This window comes from Tripterygium wilfordii, chromosome 15 (assembly GCF_013401445.1).
Source record: "Tripterygium wilfordii isolate XIE 37 chromosome 15, ASM1340144v1, whole genome shotgun sequence".
NCBI lineage: Eukaryota > Viridiplantae > Streptophyta > Magnoliopsida > Celastrales > Celastraceae > Tripterygium > Tripterygium wilfordii.
In genome coordinates this window covers 7,025,595-7,048,208 of record NC_052246.1, presented here as the reverse complement: position 1 = coordinate 7,048,208, position 22,614 = coordinate 7,025,595, and the positions used below count along the sequence as shown (strand labels likewise).

At 35.7% G+C, this 22,614-nt stretch overlaps 1 protein-coding gene across 1 annotated transcript; it reads left to right on the top strand.

Annotated features, from left to right (window-relative positions):
• Nucleotides 1-19,848: 19,848 nt before the first annotated feature.
• LOC120016526 (protein DETOXIFICATION 54-like) lies at nucleotides 19,849-22,340 on the top strand. Its single transcript, XM_038869341.1, has 4 exons — nucleotides 19,849-19,996; nucleotides 20,120-20,203; nucleotides 20,294-21,166; nucleotides 21,488-22,340. Exons 2-4 carry the CDS (start codon nucleotides 20,135-20,137, stop codon nucleotides 22,070-22,072), a joined length of 1,527 nt encoding a protein of 508 aa, XP_038725269.1. The 5' UTR covers nucleotides 19,849-19,996; nucleotides 20,120-20,134; the 3' UTR covers nucleotides 22,073-22,340.
• The last annotated feature ends 274 nt before the right edge of the window (nucleotides 22,341-22,614 follow it).

Below are 22,614 nucleotides of genomic sequence, written 5' to 3'. Positions count from 1 at the left end.
AATTATTCGAGAACCCCTAGTTCTTCATCATCCTCCTGATATTTCAACTTAGTTTTTTTTCTAGAGGGAGGGGCCTGTTGGATGTTTAAGATTGATCAAATCGTCATCTTCCTCGTTCTCCATCGTAGACCTTTTCTTTGGTGGGACATTGGTGGGACGTGAAGAAGAACTCATTGTTATAACAATTGTTGTTTCTTTCTTTTTCTCCGTCTCTCTGTACCTTTCTTATGTCCATTTATAGGTGGAAGTGATAAGACAGTTGAGCTGTGATGAATAACAGCCGAGACTTGTGGAGTTACTGCTGAGACGGTTGAATGACAGTTTTGAAGTAACTTCTTGCCTTCTTTCCAACCGCAAGGAACCTCTGGCCTCTTTTTCAACCGCAAGTAACTTCTAACCTCCTTTCTAACCGCTTCTCAGTGAAAACCACTTGATTGATTTTTTGACTAAGATTCCAACTTGTCTTGGAATCAAGAATCAATATTCTTAATAAATTGAAGCCTGAGTAAGAATCAGATTACATGGCTGAATCTTAAAACTTTCATAAATTTAGTTAAAGAAATAGTAAGAAGTAGCTAAATGCAAAATTAGATGAAGAAGAAACTTATTCTTTTATTGATGATATATTGCCGAAGGCTTAGATCAGCCATAATCAACGTTACACATAAAATCTCCTTAGGTTGGAGATATTCCAAGTTCCGTGGACACTTCTGCCATCTTGCGTAACTAGCTTGTAGGCTCCTTGGCTAACCCGTGCTATGACCTGGAAAGGTCCTTCCCAGTTCAGACCTAACTTTCCATCAGTTGGATCTTTAGTTTGAGATAAGACTTCTCGTAAAACGAAGTCCCCAAGTTCAAAGCTTCTTACCCTAACATTTTTATTATATGATCGGGACAATACTTATTGATAAGCAGCCAGATGCACCATCGCCTGATCCCTTCTTTCCTGCAGCAAATCCAGGTTCCTCTCCATTGCCAGATCATTGTTTCCTTCCTCAAACATTTGCGTTCGGAGAGTTGGAAGCCCTATTTCCAAGGGAATGATAGCCTCCGCTCCATAGGCAAGCACAAATGGGGATCCTCCTGTAGACCTCCGAGGAGTGGTTTGATATGCCCACAATACTGACAGGAGTTTTTCTACCCACCTTCCTTTGGAAGACTCCAATCTTTTCTTAATTCCGCCTAAGATGATCTTGTTGGACGCCTCTGCCTGACCATTGCAATGTGTGTAGGCGGGAGTGGAATAGAGATTCTTTATCCCATATCCGCCACAAAATTCTTTAAATCTGGCACTTGAAAATTGATTTCCGTTATCACTGATTAAGGCATGAGGGATTCCAAACCTTGTTATGATATTTTTCCAAACGAACTTCCTTGTTTCTATATCTCGGATTGCTGCCAGAGGCTTTGCCTCAATTCATTTCGTGAAATAGTCAGTGGCGGTAATTAAGAATCTTCTATTACCAGTAACTCACGGAAGCGGTCAAACAATATCCAACCCCTATTGAGCGAAAGGTCATAGACTTGTAAGAGGACAAAGATCCCCAGCCGGTTGGTGGGGGATTGGTGTGAATTTCTAACACTTTTCACACTTTTTTACGTACTGCAAAGCATCCTTCGTCATGTACGACCACTAGAAGCCTTGGGTGATTGCTCGAAATGCAAGTGTTCTTCCCGCTGCATGTGCTCCACAAGAGCCTTCATGAATCTCAAACAACGGGTCCTCCACTCTTCCTGGGTGAACACATAATAAGTATGGACCTGAGAAAAACTTTTTATAGAGCTTCTGATCAGGAGACAACCAGAAGCGCGCTGCTTTGATTGCCAATTTTTTTGCTTCTTTCTTATCTTCGGGAAGAATACCATCCTTTAAGTAAGCAACGATGGGATCCATCCAACTTGGCGTCTGCTGTTCTGCGCATCGTATCTCTTCTGGCAACTCATCTATGCTTGGTCGTTCAAGCACTTGTACTTGGATCACCCTCTTCACCCCTAGTTGGTAGACCGACGCAAGGGTAGCCAAAGCATCTGCGTGGTCGTTCTGTTCCCTTGGAATTTGTATTACCTTATAGTCATGAAGTCGATCGAGCAACTGCCTAGTTTTTTCCATGTAAGCTGTCATGGTTACCTTTCTGGCATTGTAGAGTCTAGTGAGTTGATTGACTACCAATTGAGAGTCTGAATAAATCACCAACTCCTTTGCCCCAAGTCTTAGAGCATTTTGGACTCCTTGAAATAGGGCTTCATACTCTGCTTCATTATTTGTTGTTGGGAACCCTAATCGTATAGCCATCTCCAACACTTTTCCTTCAGGTGCTATGAGCAAAATTCGTGCTCTGGATCCTCATCTTGTTGAAGAACCATCAACCTGCAACTCCCAAAGATGCGAAGGAGTTACCTGTACCCTCCATATTTGGTTGGCTTCTTCAGGCCATTGCTTCGTGGTGAACTCGGCAACAAAATCAGCTAAAACTTGAGCTTTAATGGCAATCCTTGGGATGAACTGCAAATCATATTAAGCCAATTCGACTGACCATTTGGAAACCCTTCCAGACATGTTCGCTTTTCCTAACAAGGTCTTCAATGGATATTCTGTCACCATTCCACTGGGTATGCCTGGAAATAATGGTTCAACTTCCTAGAAGCCATTACCAATGCCAAGAGAAGCTTTTCCAAGGGTGAGTACCTTGTTTCAGCATCTAGCATTGTCTTGCTTACGTAGTAAATTGGGTAATGGACCTTCCTTTCTTCTCTCAGGATTACGATGCTGACGGCATGATCTGACACTGCCATGTATAGTTGAAGCGTGTCTCCTTCCTTGGGAGTTACTAACAATTGGGGTTTCTGCAAGTAACTCTTAAACCCAAGAAAAGCCGCCTCGCATTCATCATCCTATTGGAAAGCTCTCCCCGACTTAAACAGTCGAAAAAAAGGTGTGAATCTGTCTGAGGATCTACTGATGAACCTGTTAAGTGTCGTCACCATTCCAGTTAATTTCTGTATCTCCTTCACCTTGGTGGGTCTCTCCAAGCATTGAATGGCCTTAATTTGTGTTGGGTCAGCCTTGATTCCCCTTTGTGTAACAAGATGGCCTAGGACTTTGCCCGTACTAACTCCAAAAGCGCATTTGCTAGCATTGAGTTTTAGGTTATTTCTCTTTAAGACATCAAACACCTCCTGAAGATGCATCAAATAGTCATGCTGAAATTTGCTTTTGACCACCATGTCATCTATGTAAACTTCCATAGCCTTGCCAATCAGTGGACCAAAGAGTTTTGTCACCATCCTCTGAAATGTGGCACCTGCATTCTTTAAGCCGAAAGACATTACTTGGTAACAGAATATTCCTTTTGGGGTGATGAATGAAGTCTTCTCCTGATCAGATGGATGCATTGGGATTTGATGGTACTCAAGGTATGCATCCAGGAAGCTCGTCCTTGCCATTCCTGATGTCATATCCACCAATTGATCGATTTTAGGAAGCAGGGACAAATCCTTCGGACATGCTCTGTTCAAATCAGTGAAATCAACACAGACCCTCCATTTTCCATCCTTCCTTCGGACCACCACTGTGTTCGAGAGCCATTCGGGATATTGTACTTCCGTGATGGCCTTAGCTTCTAGCAAGTTTTCTACCTCCTTAACCACGGCCTCCGTATGTTGAACGGCTGACCTTCTCCCTTTTGAATTACAGGTTTAAAACCTGGTTTGACATTCGACCTATGGATTGCCAATTCCGGATCCACCCTTGACATCTCATAGGAAGTCCATGCAAACACGCCCACATTTCTCCTTAACATCCCAATTAAGGATTCCTTCTCTGGTATAGGCAAGCGAGTCCCAACTAGAAAGTATCTGTCAGGACTTTTTGGTGTAACTTGAACCTTTTCGAGTTCTTCCATCGACTTGGTTGCTGGCTCCTTTCCAACTTCCTTTAGGACTGGAACCTCTTCTTCCATCATCATTATTCTTCCTCTTTGCTTTGCTTTTGCCATAAAACACTCTTTTGAGGTAGCTTGGTCTCCTCTTATTTTCACCACTTTGTCCCCAAAGGGGAATTTGAGCATCTGATGATAAGATGAGGGAACAACCTCCATTAAGTGAAGCCAAGTCCTGCCCATGATTGCATTATACGTCGAGGGTAGATCTATAACAAGGAAATCCACCTCTACTGTTCTTGGACCTGCCGTGACTGGCATTCTTATCCTTGCGAGCGGCCAAACTGGGGTTGCATTAAGTCCCACCAGATGTGTTGGAACAGGAATCAAATCTGCATGAGTTTTCCCTAGCTTCTGGAAAAGTGAATAATACATGATCTCTGCAGAACTTCCTTGGTCTACCATCATTCGCTTCACTGTTGCTGCTCCGATTTGCAGGGAGATCACAAGAGCATCATTATGCGGAAAGATCACTCCTGTTGCATCTTCCTTGGTGAAAGTGATTGTAGTTGCCTCCCTTGGTCTCTTTGCTCCCAAATGGGGATTAAAATCCATTCGCATTACCTCTTGTTGGTGTCGAACCCTCCTATACTCTGTTCGCCTTATCTCACCACCAAGTTGTGCATCCAGTATCATTGCATCAATAAAATTAACCACGTAGTGTGAAGGTTCTCCCCGCTCCTTTGACTGAGGTTCTGCCTTCTTTTCGGCAGTGGTTTTCTCTTTGTCAATAAATTCCTTAAGATGCCCCTGTTGAACCAATTCTTCCAAATGTCGTTTGAACTCTCTGAAGTCTTCTGTCCTGTGGCCTTTGTCTTTATGATAGGAACACCATTTGGACTGGTTTCGAGTGGACGGATCCCCTGAAATCTTATTTGGCCGTCGAAAATACGGCTTGTCCACGATCTGAGGCAGAATTCGAAAAATTGGGTCCTTAAATATTTCTTTTCAAACTTCTTATTTTCCTTTTTTGTCCCTTCCTGAGAAGCAAACTGCCAATCCCCCTGTTTGTCTTCTTCTAGTTTGACATATTGCTTAATCCTGTCCTGGAGCGCGGCCATACTCTTGGGTGGAGCCATCGTCAAAATCTCTCACAATTTATAATCACGAGGGAGCCCGAGGCGAAAAGTAGCCACTGTAGTCGTTTCATCACAATCTTCTATATCCACATAGGTATCTGAATACCTGGCAGCGTAAGCCCTGAGTGATTCTCCTCTCCTCATATGTAAAGCAAACAACGTATCCAATGTTGCTGGATCTCGACTATTTGCTATGAATCTTGCTACGAAGATCCGGGCCAATTCCTTCCAAGACGAAGCTGAATTCTCTGGAAGTTAATGGAACCATTTCATGGCTGTTGTCCCAAGGCTTGACGGAAACATTTTGCACATGAGTCCGTCTGGACCTGCCCAAAGAGGCATCTTATGAGTGTAGGCTGAAATATATGCTACAGGATCTGTTTTTCCATCATAGACTGCAAATGCCGGGGGTGAAAACTTGTTTGGTGGATCTTCTAGTCACAGAGCTCGTACAAAGGGTGTGGAAGTCATCTTTCTGAGGCTTTGCTCGGCCTTTTTCTGAGCACTCCATAAGACTTCCCCAGTATCTTTCTTCATTCGATTTCTTGGAGAAAGGCATCGGTGCCTTATCCTCCTAAACAGCTGCGGGGATTTGTTCCTTGCACCCCTTGGAGATGGAGTATGCCTTCTCCTTTCCGTAACTGGTCCCCTCCTCCGATGAGACCTCCCAGTGCTCCCACTGTCTTGCTCCCGAACACGCTTTGGATCTGCATCCCTATCGCCTCGGACAACACTCTGGATTTCACTAGCCAAACGCTTCCCTTTTCTCCTCATGGTTTGGAGTCTTTCCCTTAGAGCTTGAGCATGCTCTTGTCTCTTTAGCAAATCTTCTTCTGCCCTAAGGAGGGCTTCTTCCAATTCCAATTCATTTGGAATTTGCTCTTCTATTTCATCATGATTATGCCGAGCCCTCTCCACTTCTGGTTGAGGCAGTTCCTCCAGTCGTGATACTTCCTCTTCTTGAGACATGGCTTATATTAAAGGACTTTTCCCACAGACGGCGCCGATTGTCGATGCTAAATTTGCACAAAGGTATAAAATATGTTTAAAGTAGAAAGATTCAAGAGAATGACAATAGAGTTTACGTGGTTCGGCAACTTGCCTATGTCCACGGAGTCTAATCTTTTATTAGAGTTGAGTGTCGATAATCCTTACAAATGTGGAATGATATGTATTTATAGGCTTGGGATTCATCTGTTGATGCGGTTATGAGACACTTAACCGCTCTAGTAACCTCTCCTTGTAACTACTCCTGGTAACTTCGGATAACTGATATGTTGGATAAACTACTTCTGGATAAGGTTCTTTCGTCTGGGAGAATGTATATACGGAGTGTATTTATTTACTCCACAGACAGAAACGAAAAAGCGTGCAACTTCGAGGACAAAAAGTATGGTTTAGCCTTAGTTAAAATGTCAAGATACTAAAAAAAAAAGAAACAAATAATCATTCAAAGTTTGGAATTTTGGATTCCATTTACAGAATGCTTCTCTCCGGCAGCGCAAACAATGAACTATACGATAAATTCAATAGATTTATATAATAAGCTCTATCAAATAGAACCAAATATCTATCGTCAAATACAATCTTATTTGAGACAATGTATCAATTCAAGGGAAAATTTCAAACCAATACAACTTGTGCAACTTTTGACCACTTAGGTCTAGTCCAAAAAACTTTATCCCTCTAAGGTAACACTAGTATGCTAAGTACTTTCTTACCCTTATCTTCTTCCTCCCACAACAACTACACTTCTCTTCTCTTTCTCCCTCTTCTCTCCTTATTGTTGCCCGTTGGTATCCAACCTAAATTGAAGCTCACATCAACACGTACATACTCCGACCTTCCACCACCACAAACGGGTTGTCCATTTTGCTAGAAAATGATTGGAAAGCCACGACAACGCAAGATAAAAGCCTTAGATCCGGCCTATTTTGGCGACGGTTGGCTACACCACCACTATCGTTGGACTCTCTTCACTGAGACGCACAATGCCCAGTCAAATACGACCTAAAACAACCACAGGATATGGATGTTTAAAAATAGTAACATTGGTCGGCCAATGTTACTGTTTCAAAATAGTAACATTTGTCAACTAATGTTACTATTTGGAAAAAAAAAAGAATTTAAATCTGGTAGATTTCGATGGTAGTTCGTCATACCACCATCACCGTTGGACTCCCCTCATTGAAGCACAAAATGCCCAACCATATACGGCCAAAATGACCATCGGATATGTCCATTTTAAAACAGTAACATTGGTAAGCTAATGTTACTATTTTGAAAAAACTTCAAATCCAATCGATTCCGACGACGGTTCGCCACACCACCACCATTGTTGGACTCCCTTCATAGAGACACACAATGCCCAGCCATATATGGACCAAAACGACCACCAAAAAAAGAGATGAGAGAGAAAGAGAAATATGTAGTAATAAGAGACAAAGATGCAGTAGGGGAGAGAGAGATGTAGTAGGAGAGAGAAAGATGTAGTGATGAGAGAGATGTAGTAGAGAGAGAAGATGTAGTGAGATGAGAGAGAGATGTAGCATAGAGAGAAATTAACAAGAGAGAGAAATCATATTAGATCTAAATCTCTTTGATAAAAGGACAAAAAAAGAATTAGATAAAATTTAAATGATTTAAATAATTATAAAAAAAATGGACTTATGAGTGATAAAGTTTTTTGGAGTGGACTAGATATTCAAGAGTTTTGAAAGTGGTATTAATATGTCATTTTCCATAAATTTTGAATAGAGTGAAATCTAATTGCAAATTACTGAAAACTTAATTAGATTAAAATAGTAAAGTATCATATTAATTCAAAAATAGTTGATAACGAAAACATGTAATAACATTCCATGTATTCCGCGGGTTAACGACTAGTCTTTTAAAAAGTGGATTCCTTATAGTGATTCAAGTATCTTTTTTTCTTATACATAGTTTCAGCATTAGATCTCTATATTTTGAATATAATTATAATAAAAATTTTAGAGTTTTTTTTCCTCTTAAAATTCTAGTTTCTTATAACTATAACTTTTATCCCTTAAATTATTTAAAACTAATATTAAAATTTTAAAATAAGCTATTTTAACTAAATGATAGAGTAACATCATGTTACACGACATAATTGATTGGTTCAAATTTAAGAGAGGAAATGACCATTTATAATTGATTGGTTCAAATATTTTCGTGAAAATATTCATATTTTAAGAGAGAAAATAGTTATTCTAAATATCCTTTATCTTTTTCGCATTTAATTTTTTTAATTACAATTATTAAAAATTAAATTATTTCATATAATAACCATGTACATTGCATGGGCTCACGCTTAGTTTTAAAAATTCGCATTCTACATGGAGCATATATTCTAAAAAAACATAAACTATAAATGGAAGGTTTTCATCACTACAAATATACCATTTATAGGAAAAGATCTACATATGTTTATTTATAATTTTTTAAGAAATAGAGCATATATTCCATTTCCATCCTTTAAGCATCCACATCAGTTCTTCTTAACAGATTCTCCAAAATGCAGTAAAATGTGTCCTTTTATAGTTTCACATAATCACAACTCAACAACACTTCACATAAACTCCTTTAAATCATCCTCTATAACTTAAAATATTCATTTCTCCAATCACTTTTAATATTTTTTCTATATAATTCTTTATTGACTATATTTTAAAGGAAGAAATATATTTTTGATAACATCATATTTATAAAATAAATATAAGAAATATTAAAATGTATATTTATACATTTTATGTAGATATTTTGTTTCGTTGAGTATTTCAACGATCACTTTTCAACGGTTAAAATTTTAAACATCACTTTCCAACGGTGAAAATTTCAAATTAATATATCACTTTTCAACGTTCAAATTTTCAAACGCCAACCGTTGAAATTTCATACATGACTTTCCAACGGTCATATACTTTTCCTATAAAAAGAAAGAATTGTAGTATATTATTTCCAACTTCATTTCTTCAAGCGTTTACAAAAAATTTTGGACAATTCATCCTCAAGCTCTTCCTCTGAGGATGACTTTGAAAATATTTTAGTTCTGGAATATGAAATAAAACAATTTGAGCATAAAGAATGATCAACGTCACGTACTGGTTCTCGTCGACGACGTTTCTTCATTGATCGTAACCCACTACAATGTCACAAATGCATTTTCAATGATTCTTTTGCAGAATCACCAGTCTACAATGATGATATGTTTCGAAAGAGATTTCGAATGAATCGAGCTCTATTTCTTCGAATTCAATATGCAATAGAGATTCATGAACCATGTTCTCAACAAAATAAAAATGCAGCCGGTAGATTGAGGTTGTCTTCTCTTTAATGGTACGTGGACCTGCTCGTTATTTTAAGACTGAAACACTTAAAGATATTATATATGCATGTATAATCTTGCACGATATGATCTTCGAATACGAGCCACATCTACCTGTTCGACAAAATTTTTCCTTCACATATGATCAGATCGATGAAAGTCCTCAACCAATAGAAGTGCCACATGACCATGCATATGAACTTCAAGATTTTATAGTTCAACATTATCTAATCAGAGATGGAGAAGTTTGATACCAAGTAGTGACAGAAATTCTCTCTGTGCAGTGCATTAATTCATCAGAAATTTCTTCGCAACAAGTTTGACTGGGAAAAATCAACATTTGATACCAAGTAGTGACAGAAAATGAGATCAATGAATATGAAAGCTAAATTCAGGTTTGCTAAGACAAAGTCGTCATGCCTTGCACCTTCTCACCAACAATTAGACAATAATAAATCCATTGATATATTTTGAGAAGCAACAAAGAATAGAATCGTAATAAACAAATGTAGAAAATTATATGATGGTTCGGTCAAGCAAGATTGTATTTTCTTAGGGTTTTTTTTGTCTTTTTTTAAATGAAAAGCGAATTGAAGACACCAAGTAAGAAGAGGGCCTTTGGCCTTGACAACTTACCAATCAGATAACCATAGGAAAAAGGTTGTATACTTGTATATTCTCGTTGCACGTCCTTTCAAATGGAATCGAACATTGGATACACATATGTTTAACCCAATCGATTGCAACTCCTTGGTACTCGATTCTCTCGACGAATGTTTTTTACATTCAATAATACATATAATCTCAAATGCAGTCCCATTGCAAGCTGGGGCCTTATTGTTAGGCTGGTACTTCCAATTCAAGTTTAGTCCTTAATTTCAGTTTGAGATTTTCGATTTCAACTTTGGGTCTCCATTTCAGTCAACGACTTCATAAATATTTTTATGGTCTCGGCCCAGTGGACTTTGAGATGAGACTTAAATTTTGTCCTAGTTCATATCTTCAAGAGTAGGCTCTCTATATATAAATACGTCATATATATATATATAGATATATATAAATATTAGTAGAGTCATATGAAAGACATCAGCACCATCAATGTAATGTAATGGCAGGCACATGAAAAGTTATATAGTATAGTCCTCTCTACATAATATTTGGCTTTATTATAATTATGAAAATGACATGTAACTCATCAATTTGATAGCTCATGAGAGCCCCACAGGTTTATCCCATAATTCATTATCCAAAATTTATTGTTTTAATATACATTCCATTGTTTTTTAAAACACAATCTAGAATTCATTGTTTTAGTTATGAATCCATTATTTTTGAAATTCCATTCAAAAATTAATGGAATTAAGATCCACTCGATAAAACTAATCGACAAATGGATCTTGTTAGAAAGGGTATGCGCTGATTCCAAATATATAATGTTTTTTAAAATCTAACATGTAATTTGAGAGTTAAAATATTTTAAATTTCGTTTAAAAGACTTGAACTCTCATGAGCTATCACTATATGGGTTACCCAACACTACTGTTATAATTGAGACCAAATATTCTTGCGGTTAGATTAATATTGAGGCTCTTTACAATAATCAAATTGTTATGCTTTTGGTAATAGTAATTAATTAAGATCTCGACAATGGGAATAAAGTTTGTCCGTATCCTTTGTTCTTTTCCATGTAATTTTTTTCTTGAGATGCGATTTTATATATATTTTTTATTTTATTTTTCCTTTCTGCTGGTATAAATTCCATAATATATATATATATATATATATATATACACGTCATACATATATATTTATTTATTTATATATATGCAATAAAAAAAGATTTGTAGAGTCATATGAAAGACATCAGCATCATCAATGTAATGTAATGGCAGGCACATGAAAAGTTATATAGTATAGTCCTCTCTCTACATAATATTTGGCTTTATTATAATTACAAAAATAACATGTAACTCATCGATTTGATAGCTCATGAGAGCCCAATAGGTTTATCCCACAATTCATTATCCAAAATATATTGTTTTAATATAGATTTCATTGTTTTTTAAAACACAATCTATAATTTATTGTTTTAGTTCTGAATCCATTGTTTTTGAAATTTCATTAAAAAAATAATGGAATTAAGATCTACTCGATAAAACTAATCGACAAATGGATATTGTTAGAAAGGATTTTATGCGTTGATTCCGAATATATAATTTTTTTTTTTAAATCTAACATGTAATTTGAGAGTTAAAACATTTTAAATTTCGTTTAAAAGACAAGAGCTATCACTATATGGGTTATCCAACACTATTGTTATAATTGAGACCAAATATTCTTGCTGTTAGATTAATAATGAGGCTCTTTATAATAATCAAATTGTTATGCTTTTGGTAATAGTAATTAATTAAGATCTCGACAATGGGAATAAAGTTTATCCGTAGCTTTTGTTCTTTTCCATGTAATTTTTTTCTTGAGATGCGATTTTATATATATTTTTTGTTTTATTTTTCCTTTCTACTGGTATACATTCCATAATATATCTCTAACCAGTCATCATCTCCCTTTCAAACGAAGTATGTAATCCAAAAATATTTTTATTTGAAAGGTGGATACCAATTCCTGGATGTGATATTATTCGATTTGAGTTAAAAGGAGCATGCCATCCAAGTCCCAAAACTCATAATTATAATTAAAAATATATGCTTTTGTCAATATGAGAAAATGAATCGAAATAACTCGTAAATCAAAATAAGAACCACATAGAGACAAGACCCATAGAGGGAGGAGCCCGTAAATAAAAGGGATGTATCAAAAATATCCCATGATAAGCCCAAACAAATTAAAAGGATACACGTCGGGATTTTTGACTTTATTTAGTTGAATGTATGATTCGTGGGGTGTTTGTGTGTTATGTGTTACATATATGGACGAGTATTTGATTAAAAGAGTTAAGTCGGAATCATCATCTTCTCAAAAAAATAATCCTCCTGAGTAAATAATTTTATTCCTTAAAATTATTTAAAACTAATATTAAAATTTTAAAATAAGCTATTTTTTAACTAAATGATAGAGTAACATCATGTTACAAAACATAATTGATCGGTTCAAAAGCGATAAGAAAATTTTTCATGAAAATATTCATATTTTCAGAGAGAAAATAGCTATTCTCTATATCCTTTATATTTTTCGTATTAATATTTTTTTAATTAAAACTATTAAAAACTAAATTATCTAATCTAATCTAATACACATACATATATTACTGAAGCTGAGAGAAAGTTTAGCTGATTTCTATGGCACCACATCGGCTTATATATACAATATATGGATGCCACATGGAATTTTAATTAAATTAAATGAAATTTAATTTAATTTAAAAGGTTTTCTAGTTGTGCATTTTTACTGACCCAAATAAAAATTAAATGTTACAATAAGTGATTAAGTTGTGCGTTTTTAGTCTTTAGTGGTACAACCGAAAAGAAAAATCAAAGGTTACAATAATTGTCGATAACGTGCGTTATTAAAGGGTTTTAAAAGACCACTATTCCAATAGAAATCCAATTGAAATACAAAACCACTATTTTCATTGATTGTTTTACTATATAAATAAATTACATCGATCACATATAATAATTCAATAACATAAATTAGGAATATGTAGAGACACACTTATTCATGTGATTATTACTCTACATAAATAACAAACAAATGTGCCTTTCAAACATTTTTTAGAGGAACAAAAAAAAAAACTAAACACCATGTCTCTCAATTACTTTACGCGTCTAAACACAGTTAGGCTTTGTTGACATATCCAAGTTAGAATTACACTATGTGAGATTCCTTGAATGCAAAGAATAACAATGAGCTGATCAACATTAACATTGTTCACGAACATTAAGCATGTAAAATCTTTAAAATTTTATGTGTTTTGATTGAGCAGGCACGATCATGCACGTGGTTATATGGAATCGATAAGAAAAGTATTTCGTAGCATATTGAAGGAGGAGTTAATTTATCGAATTGAAAAATTCAGAGTTGTCGAAAGCAAATCCATGTACAAACAAGTGATTGGGAAATTCTCTGTCATGTTTTTACCTACAACAAATCTGGAGGAAATGAATGTTCTTGATACTGTTGCCATCGAGAAATACAAGTTTCAATTTCAACCACCTAATGAAATCATCAACAAGTTGAATAACAATATTGTTTTATCAGTTTTATAATTTATGACTTTTTACCTCTACTGTTTTTTTGAATTAACTAACAATATAATAAATTAATTATGTCAACCTCTTCTAGATGGGGTGCGTTTGTTTAGAAGTGTTGGTGAAGTTGAGAAGAATGGTAAATTAATACTCAAAATTTATTACGCGTAGTGGAGGCATTGCACTAGTTTGATATAATAAACATGTACATTGCATGGGCCCACGCTTACTTTTTAAAATTCTCATTCTATATGGAGCATGTATTCTAGAAAAAACATAGACTATATATGGAATGGAAGGTTTTTCATCACTACAAATGTTCCATTGATAGGAAAAGATCTACATATGTTTATTTATAATTTTTTTAAAAATAGAGCATATATTCCATTTCCATCCTTTAAGACGTCAATACGGGGTCCATCAAATTGGCTTTGATCAATTTAATTATTATTATTTTGTTCTTTTTAATCCTTAATTATCTAATACAGATTTCATTGACAGATTCTTAATCAAAAGTAATAATTTAAAAGGTTTAAGAATCAATAGATTAGTGCCTTTAGACCAAAAAAGAGAATCTCTTTGTGAGGTTCAGTTTAGTTTTCCCTCAAAGTTATGTTTGTCCATCCATTCATTTCAGCTGATTTTGAGCTTATAAATCAAGTTTTAGATGTGAATGTGATACCTATGCCCTTTTTCAAATAATTTTAAATATAATGGAATGTCATATTAACAAAAAAAATTGTCTATGAAATTGAAATGCAATGGCATGTCTGGGATTAACTACTCCTTAAAAGCAAATTCTAAGCAAATTCTTAAGCTCGCTTTTACCTGCTTTTAAACTTCCGGCATCTTTTTCTATCTACTAAAAAAAACTTCAAACAAACCACAACTTATATGCGCATCTCCATTATATTAGAGTGGAAAATTGTTTCAAGGAATTCATAACTTAGTGAATTCATGAATGTCAGTCACATTCCAATGCTTTTGAAGTTGTGAACCTCTGCAACTTTATTTTTCATTCCCATCTACAATTCACAATACTCATTGGCTGGGCCATTTTTAAATTTGCAACCTTGCAGACCGCATCATCAAACAAATACTCACTTAATTCAATTGATCCATCTTTTAAAACATATGGGCTAAAAAAATATTCTAGCCCATCTTATTGGAGCAATGGTTATTACTGAATAAGATTTGAGAGTTAGTGCAAGAACCAATGCCCATACTTTGGACCCATGATACTGATAGATTTGGAGCATAATGGGTAGAAACGAGTCTTATTTGTATTTAATGGCATAGACGTAATTATCAAAAGAGGCAGACTTGAGCCCAATTTCTGTATGTACACGGAGTGTTGGGCTTGATATGAATCAAGTAAGATACTAATATTCAGTGTATTTTTAAAAAATATGCTAAGTATATTTTTTATTTTTTTAAAAAATGTTTGCACTGGGCTATAGATCCTTGATCTGAACCCTGGGAGCCTAACTGTCTCAATAAGGATCAATATACACGATAGAGTTGAGAGAATCATGTTTGAAGTTAGGCATGTGCTCGAACTCAAGAGAAACCTAATTTTATTCGGGATGCTTGATCAACATGACTTTTGTTTCAAGAGTAAGAAGGGGGCTTTGAAGGTTGTAAATGGGCCATTGATTGTGATAAAGGGGGTGGGAGACAAAGGTATTTATGTTCTTCAGGGGAGTATTGTGATAGGTATTGCGAAAATGATGATTGAATTTAATTGTTCTATGGTGAACCTGTGGCATAATATGCTTGATCATGTGAGTGAAAAATAGAAAACAACTAGGAAGTTCAGAGTTTTGTGAGAACTGTGTTATGGGAAAGGCTGAATAGGTGAAGTTTAGCACGTCGTCAATTGTCACAAAGGAGATATTGAGACATTGCACAAAGACAAATTTAGCCTATGTGGCAAGTCATGTGAGCTGATTTATGTCAAATTCGAAAAAAAAAAAAAAGAGCATTGGGAGACTGTTAAGTGGATATTCAAATATTTGAAGAAAACTTCCAGCTATAGTTTATTGTATAGATGGATGAAGGATTGTGGTAGAAAGCATATTGGATATGTTGATGCAGATTATGCATGGGATGTGGACAAAATGAGGTCCTTAATAATTTTGTCCAATTTCCAACTGTGAAAGTCGCGTGGGTTACAATTGCTACAACCTACTTTAATGGAACAGACACCTCTCAGGTGTATGACTTCAAGAGACGAGTAACCAGAATGAGACAAGATGGTGGATCTATTGAGATGTACTACAATGGCCTTCAAGATTTGTGGAGGGAGATTAACTTTCGTACCCTCAACTCGATGGAATGTGCAACAAATATTCAAAAATTCAATTTTATTCTATAGAAGGATAGAGTTTATACCGTTTGATGGATTAAATGCTTGACAATGCTCTTGATGAAGCCATTCCCCACAGTGGAACAGGACTATGCCCATGTCCGGCGAGAAGATTTCAGATAAGTCCTAATGATTATGGGTGTAGATATTTCAACTTGTGCTATTATAGCATCTAAAGGAGGAATCAAATCAATTGAACAGTCTGTCGATCCTTACCATCCAAGTCAATAGTTCATGAATAAGATAATGACGCCCCAATTGATATTAGTTGGACAAGCTTATCGGTAGAGGCGGACCCAAGCTTAAGTGAGTGGGGGCACTTGCCCTCATTGAAATTTTGAACATACTACTAATGCATATACAAGACACATTTATGCCCCCATTGAATTTCGACTTTGCCCCAGTGTATTTTTTAAAATTACAACTAATGCTTAAAACTCTCTCTTATCTCTCATGTAATTGATTATCTTCTATTTTATACCAACATTTTACATACATTGTTTACTCTTACTCACGCTTGTTTTTGTAAATCAATGTGATTATGTAAAATACAAGCTCTATCCTACATATCTTATAAATAAGTAGGTGCATTAAATCTCTAATAAATATGTATATTGAACACAATTTATTTTTAATGGGGTATATAGATTTAGTTATAACTGCCCCATCCAAAACATTTTAGGCCCCTAATTCATTCAGTCCAACTTGTAGATAACACTTATAATAATAGATATATAATTTTTTTTGCGTGAAAATATTATTAGTCATTATCTTCACGCCTTGTAAAACCCAAAAAAAAAATTCAAGTCGCTTCTTAGAGCATCTGCAATGGATGCCCTTGATACACACTTGATATTGTCTCAAAATTTGTGCACTCATTATATTTTGGAGTGTGTATTTCATACCCACCCACAATGGTACAAGCTTCACCATTTCTTGAGAATAACCAACCTTCACTTTCCCTCCATATTTCCTATAATAAAAATAAAATAACCATTTCAACAAACTACCAACCTCCACTTTCCCTCTATCTTTCCTATAATAATAATGAAATTATGTTATATTAATTCATAAATTTTTATTTGAACAAAATAGTTCAAATAATTAAATAAACAATTTAAGGTTTCATTTACAACTAATTTATGAGCATGTGTGAAATTAAATTTGAATACAACAATTTCTCATTCAATAAGCAATTTCTCATTCAATTATATATCATTTATGAATTAATGTCCTTATATCAGTGCAATTCAATGAATGCATGCCTTCGTTTTCAATGATACCCGTACTATTTCAACAACAACAATAAACCAGAGCAACTACATCGCCCTTCACAACAATTTCAAAGCTTCTACCCCTGTCTGATTCATCTTGTATCCTCATTCTTTACTCTCTAGCTTTTGCAACATCAATGACAAGTCTTTCTAATTGGCAATTTCAACAACTTATGGAATAATTTTTTGCTCTACAACAACAAGAGATTGATGACATTAACATGATAGAGTAATGTATTGCAGATTTAGAGGAGAACGAGCCACCTAGAGTTTCTAGATGCACATTCATAACTTGAGTTTGTGCAAGATGGACATGAACAAGTAATAGATGGAATCATAATCTCAACTAATGCTTCAGTAATTTAAACAAATGTAACCAGGTGCAATGACAATTAAAAAATTGAGTAAAACTAAATTGATGAAGAATTACTGATTAGAACACTTTACCAACCCTTAGATATAAGCATAAGCCCACTACTGCTTAACAATTAAAGGAGACGAGAGAATTGTGGGGAGTCCATGAACAGTCTCTATCCAATTATAAGGATAATAAGCAGAACAATTGGTTGATAAGCTTTAAGAATTGTGCACCAACTAATATGAAAATTCATCTATTGGACACCATAAGAAGTGCCAAAATAAAGAGAAGTACTCCAAGACTTTTAGTGTAGATTATCACAAAAACAAACAAAAATAACACGACATGTTAAAACACAAGCATATGCAGAGAATTTTATAAATCATGCAAATGGGTTGTCTATGTCATTTAATCAAATCAAATACAATGTTATAATCAATATGCACTTAGTTAAACAAAAGAGAGAATAACATAATGCCCATGTTGAATACTTGGTGCCAAATGGAGTGCAGAAGAAGAAGAAGAAAAAAAAAATCAATTTCATTCATATTGCCAAAGAGGGGAAGGGGAGTCGAAATCTTTTTTTGTTTTAAAAAAGTCAAGAGAATTGGAGATATTTGAAGAAAACATAAACTATAGTTGTACAATTACATATATCATATATGAGAGCGCCCAAGGCATGCACAAAAGAAAACAATGAATAAAATATTTGTCTAGATCATTTCATGATATCATAAAAATACATAGCAGAAAATTCAATGAGAACTGGCAAATTGTGAAATAATGAAAGAATAAGAAGTGAAGTAATCAAGACACTATAATTTATCAAAAGCCTTAAATAAATAAATACACAATAAGAAATCTCCATCCAAATAACATTGAGATTTGATCAAATGATCACACTCCTGAGTTGAAGCCCATTTCCACATTCACATAAATCGATAAAAAATAAGCACAGAACACAAAACAAAAACCCTAAACAAAACAACAAATCGAAGCATGTCGGACAATAATCGAACACTCAAATTCATCTAAACTAAAGAAACCCTAGGGAAAGATGGGTCTTAGATCCAACTAATTTGGTACAAAACAAGAATTTAAATGCAAGATCTTACCGATTGATGAAGAAATTGGTAGAAACGTGTACTCTCAATCTTCTCTGTATTTCGACAACAAGAACAATAATATATTAATATGGATCTCCAATTCGATATGGGAAAAAAATTCAATATTGAAATCGAAGCTACTCACTCGATGAAGAATGAACGAAGAATTGAAGTCGCGATTGGTCTCTTGTTCGTTTCTAGTCGAAAAGATCGTGATACGAAGGCGAGGCTTCTGTATTGAGCTAGAGTGTTGAACAACCAAGAACAAATGGTCCGTTCTGATTGGCTTTTGGTAAAATTGATACACACTTCAACTCTCAAGTTTCTCTAAAATTTCCATTGTACACCATTATTTTTCAAGTGTTCAAAAATGTCCCATTATAAAGATATAGTGCTGAACTTTTCTAAAAAATAGGATATCAAGTATGAGATATAACACTCACTGTGAGTGCTCTTAGTTATAACCCTAGTCATTTCGAATCGTGGGTCTGGTACTGCATATCGGGTATGTTTAAGATTAAGATTATGTGGGTTCCCCAAGCAGCACATCAGAAAACGTCTATCTCCATCAATCACCAATCATCATACTTAATCGTGCAGGCGGCTTTGCACGTGTAACCTGCGGCTCTGTAATTCAACTCTCCGTCTGCGCATTACTTGCTTTTAATCATTATTTACCCAAAAAAAAGAATTCTTTCATTAAATGTGGACATATAACTTGAAAATGTTTTGGACTTTAAATCAATTTTGTTGTTAAATATAGGAGAATGTATATTGAAATATAAAGAACATACAATAAATTATGTACAGGTATCTAGAATCTTCAACGTCAAGAACATAAATGAATTTTCCTAGACACACAATAATTACTGACCTACTTTTTACTTGTTTATATAACCATAAACCAAATTAAGTCATGGACTATATACTTTTGAAAGCGAACAGAAATTTAACCATAGTAACCACGCATAATTTTACAATGGCGAATAAGTAAAGTGAAACTTCTGAAGTCCAATGTGCCTACTCTGCTCTCCAGTTGCACATTTTTTAAAGGTATACTGTGACATATAGCTAAAAACCCTTCCTTTTGAGTTATCTTCTCTGCTTAGCCATCATTGGCAACTGCTTTTAAGCTTTTTCTCATCCTGTATATATATATATATATATATATCACACATATCAACAAACCAGGGAGGGCTTTATTTCTTTTGCTCTTTGAGTTCCATAAAGTTTTCAAACTTTCTCCTATTCCTAGTTTGTTCTCTCTGCTGTACTGTTATTGTTTCTCCTTATAGAACTGGTGAAAGAGCAGAGTACAAGGTTTAGTCTCTTCTGATGATTGTTTATTCATCGCAATTCATCCCAAACATACCTGGGTTTTCATCAGTTTTTCACGCCTTGTACATTTTCTGCACTGTTTGATTAAACTCTGGTCTTCTACAGATAACAAATCATACTATGAACTTCGCCAATATGAGTGATAAAGACACAGAATTCACTTCTCATAGGGTCCCTTATGCGTCTCTGGTAACTTAATTTATTTCAAGATCAAAACTTTCTTGCTTTCTGGGTTTCATTAGTACTCTGTTTTGATTCTGGTATGGTTTGTTGTCTCAGGTTATTGAAGAGCTAAAAGAGTTGTGGGGAATGGCTCTGCCTATAACAGCTATGAACTGTTTGGTTTTTGTTAGAGCTCTAGTTTCAGTCCTCTTCTTGGGCAGGCTAGGCAGCCTAGAACTAGCTGGTGGTACACTTTCCATTGGATTCACAAATATCACTGGCTATTCTGTTCTAGTTGGTCTTGCTTCTGGGCTTGAACCGGTTTGTAGCCAAGCCTATGGAAGCAAGAACTGGGACCTCCTCTCCCTTTCTCTTCAACGGATGATCAAGATCCTTTTCTTTGCAATCATACCCGTCAGTCTCCTATGGCTTAATCTTGAAACAATCATGGTTTTCATGGGTCAAGACAGAGAAATCACATCAATGGCTGCAACATACTGTATCTACTCTCTCCCAGACCTTTTAACAAACACATTGTTGCAGCCTCTGAGAGTGTTTCTCCGGTCACAGAAAGTGACAAAGCCAATGATGTACTGCACATTAGCGGCGGTATTCTTTCACGTTCCGCTGAATTACGTGATGGTGATGGTGATGGGGCTTGGAGTGCCAGGAGTGGCAATGGCTTCTGTGTTGACAAACATGAACATGGTGGTTCTGCTGGTTGGGTATGTGTGGGCAAGTGGACGGTGGGAGATGAAATGGACGGGTGGGATTGGTGGTGCTTGTGGTGGTGTGGGTCCTTTGTTGAAGCTGGCAGTGCCTAGCTGCCTTGGGATCTGCTTGGAATGGTGGTGGTACGAGATAGTGACTGTGTTGGCTGGATATCTCCCTAACCCCAAACTTGCAGTGGCTGCTACTGGAATCCTTATTCAGACCACTTCAATGATGTACACTGTCCCTATGGCCCTTGCTGGCTGTGTCTCTGCCCGTGTAAGTCCTCATTTACACTAAAATATTTCCGGGTTTTTTCTTACATACTACTGTTTATTCAAAATTAGGCATAATATGTTCAAATTGGTTGATCCTCATTTGTTGCTACTGTTATTACCAATTATGTTTGTGCATTGAAATGTGCAAGAATGTTAACAATAGGGCATTGGATTAGAGCAGTTTTGTTTAGGGACCCATTTTGGGTCACACATGTGATGTGACTAGGACAAAGGAGCATGGAACAAGCAAACTGCTTGGTTTACTTTTCTCAAAGACTCCAACCAGAATGGCCTTTTTCTTCTCACTTTTTCTTGTATGCAGGTGGGGAATGAGCTTGGAGCTGGTAAGCCATACAAAGCCAAGTTAGCTGCCATGGTTGCATTATCCTGTGCATTCCTAATTGGCATCATCAATGTGACATGGACTGTGATTCTTAGAGATAGGTGGGCGGTTTTGTTCACTAAGGATGATTTGGTCAAAGGATTTGTGGCATCAGTTTTGCCAATTGTGGGACTCTGTGAGCTTGGTAACTGCCCACAAACAACTGGCTGTGGGATCCTACGTGGCACGGCCCGGCCCGCTGTTGGGGCCCGTATCAACTTGGGTTCATTCTACTTTGTGGGTACCCCTGTAGCTGTGGGCTTGGCATTTTTGTTCAAATTTGGATTCAAAGGGCTCTGGTTTGGACTCTTGTCAGCCCAAGTGGTTTGTGCTTTGTCGATTCTGTATGTTGTATTAGTCCGAACAGATTGGGAAGCTGAGGCTTTGAAGGCTCAGAAGTTGACCTCCATTCAAATGAGTGCTGCATGCAATGAAGTTGTTGATGACAAAGAATATCAAAAGAGTGAAGAAATGAAAGAGTTGTTGATGATGAGTGGAAATGGAAATGTAGATGATGTTTTGTAGAGAGAAAACAAAAGAAGAAAGAAGAGTTTCCGTGCATGCAAGCCCATGCTGGTGTGTGCTTCTTTACCGAATGGGTGTTCTGTCGTTTAGTGTCCTTTTGAGGGATGAGCTGATCATACTTGAATTTTGTTTCGTTTGTGGGTTATCCTCTCCCCATAACAAGTGTGCATATTTTTAGAACAATGCCCTCTACATCTTGAAAAGTTATTTGGTTGTTTTGTGGGGACCTTTTTTTTTCAACTTATATGAATCAATGATTTTTTTAAAACACTCTTGTTAGTGAGTATCGGGGAAGGGAGGAAGAGAAGAGAAATAGAGTTTCATACAAATTCTTTTGTTTGGATAGTTTAGAAAAAAATTAAGGGGAATGATTTGAAGTGGATTAGGGGAGATTTTATTAAATTTTTGTCAAAATATTTTCTCCCAAAATATAGACTAATTAAGTTATTTATAAGTTAAAAATATATTTTACCCTTATACATAATACTTTAACATCAAAATAAAGAAAAATTAATAAATTAAAGTAATTTTCTTACCTCTTT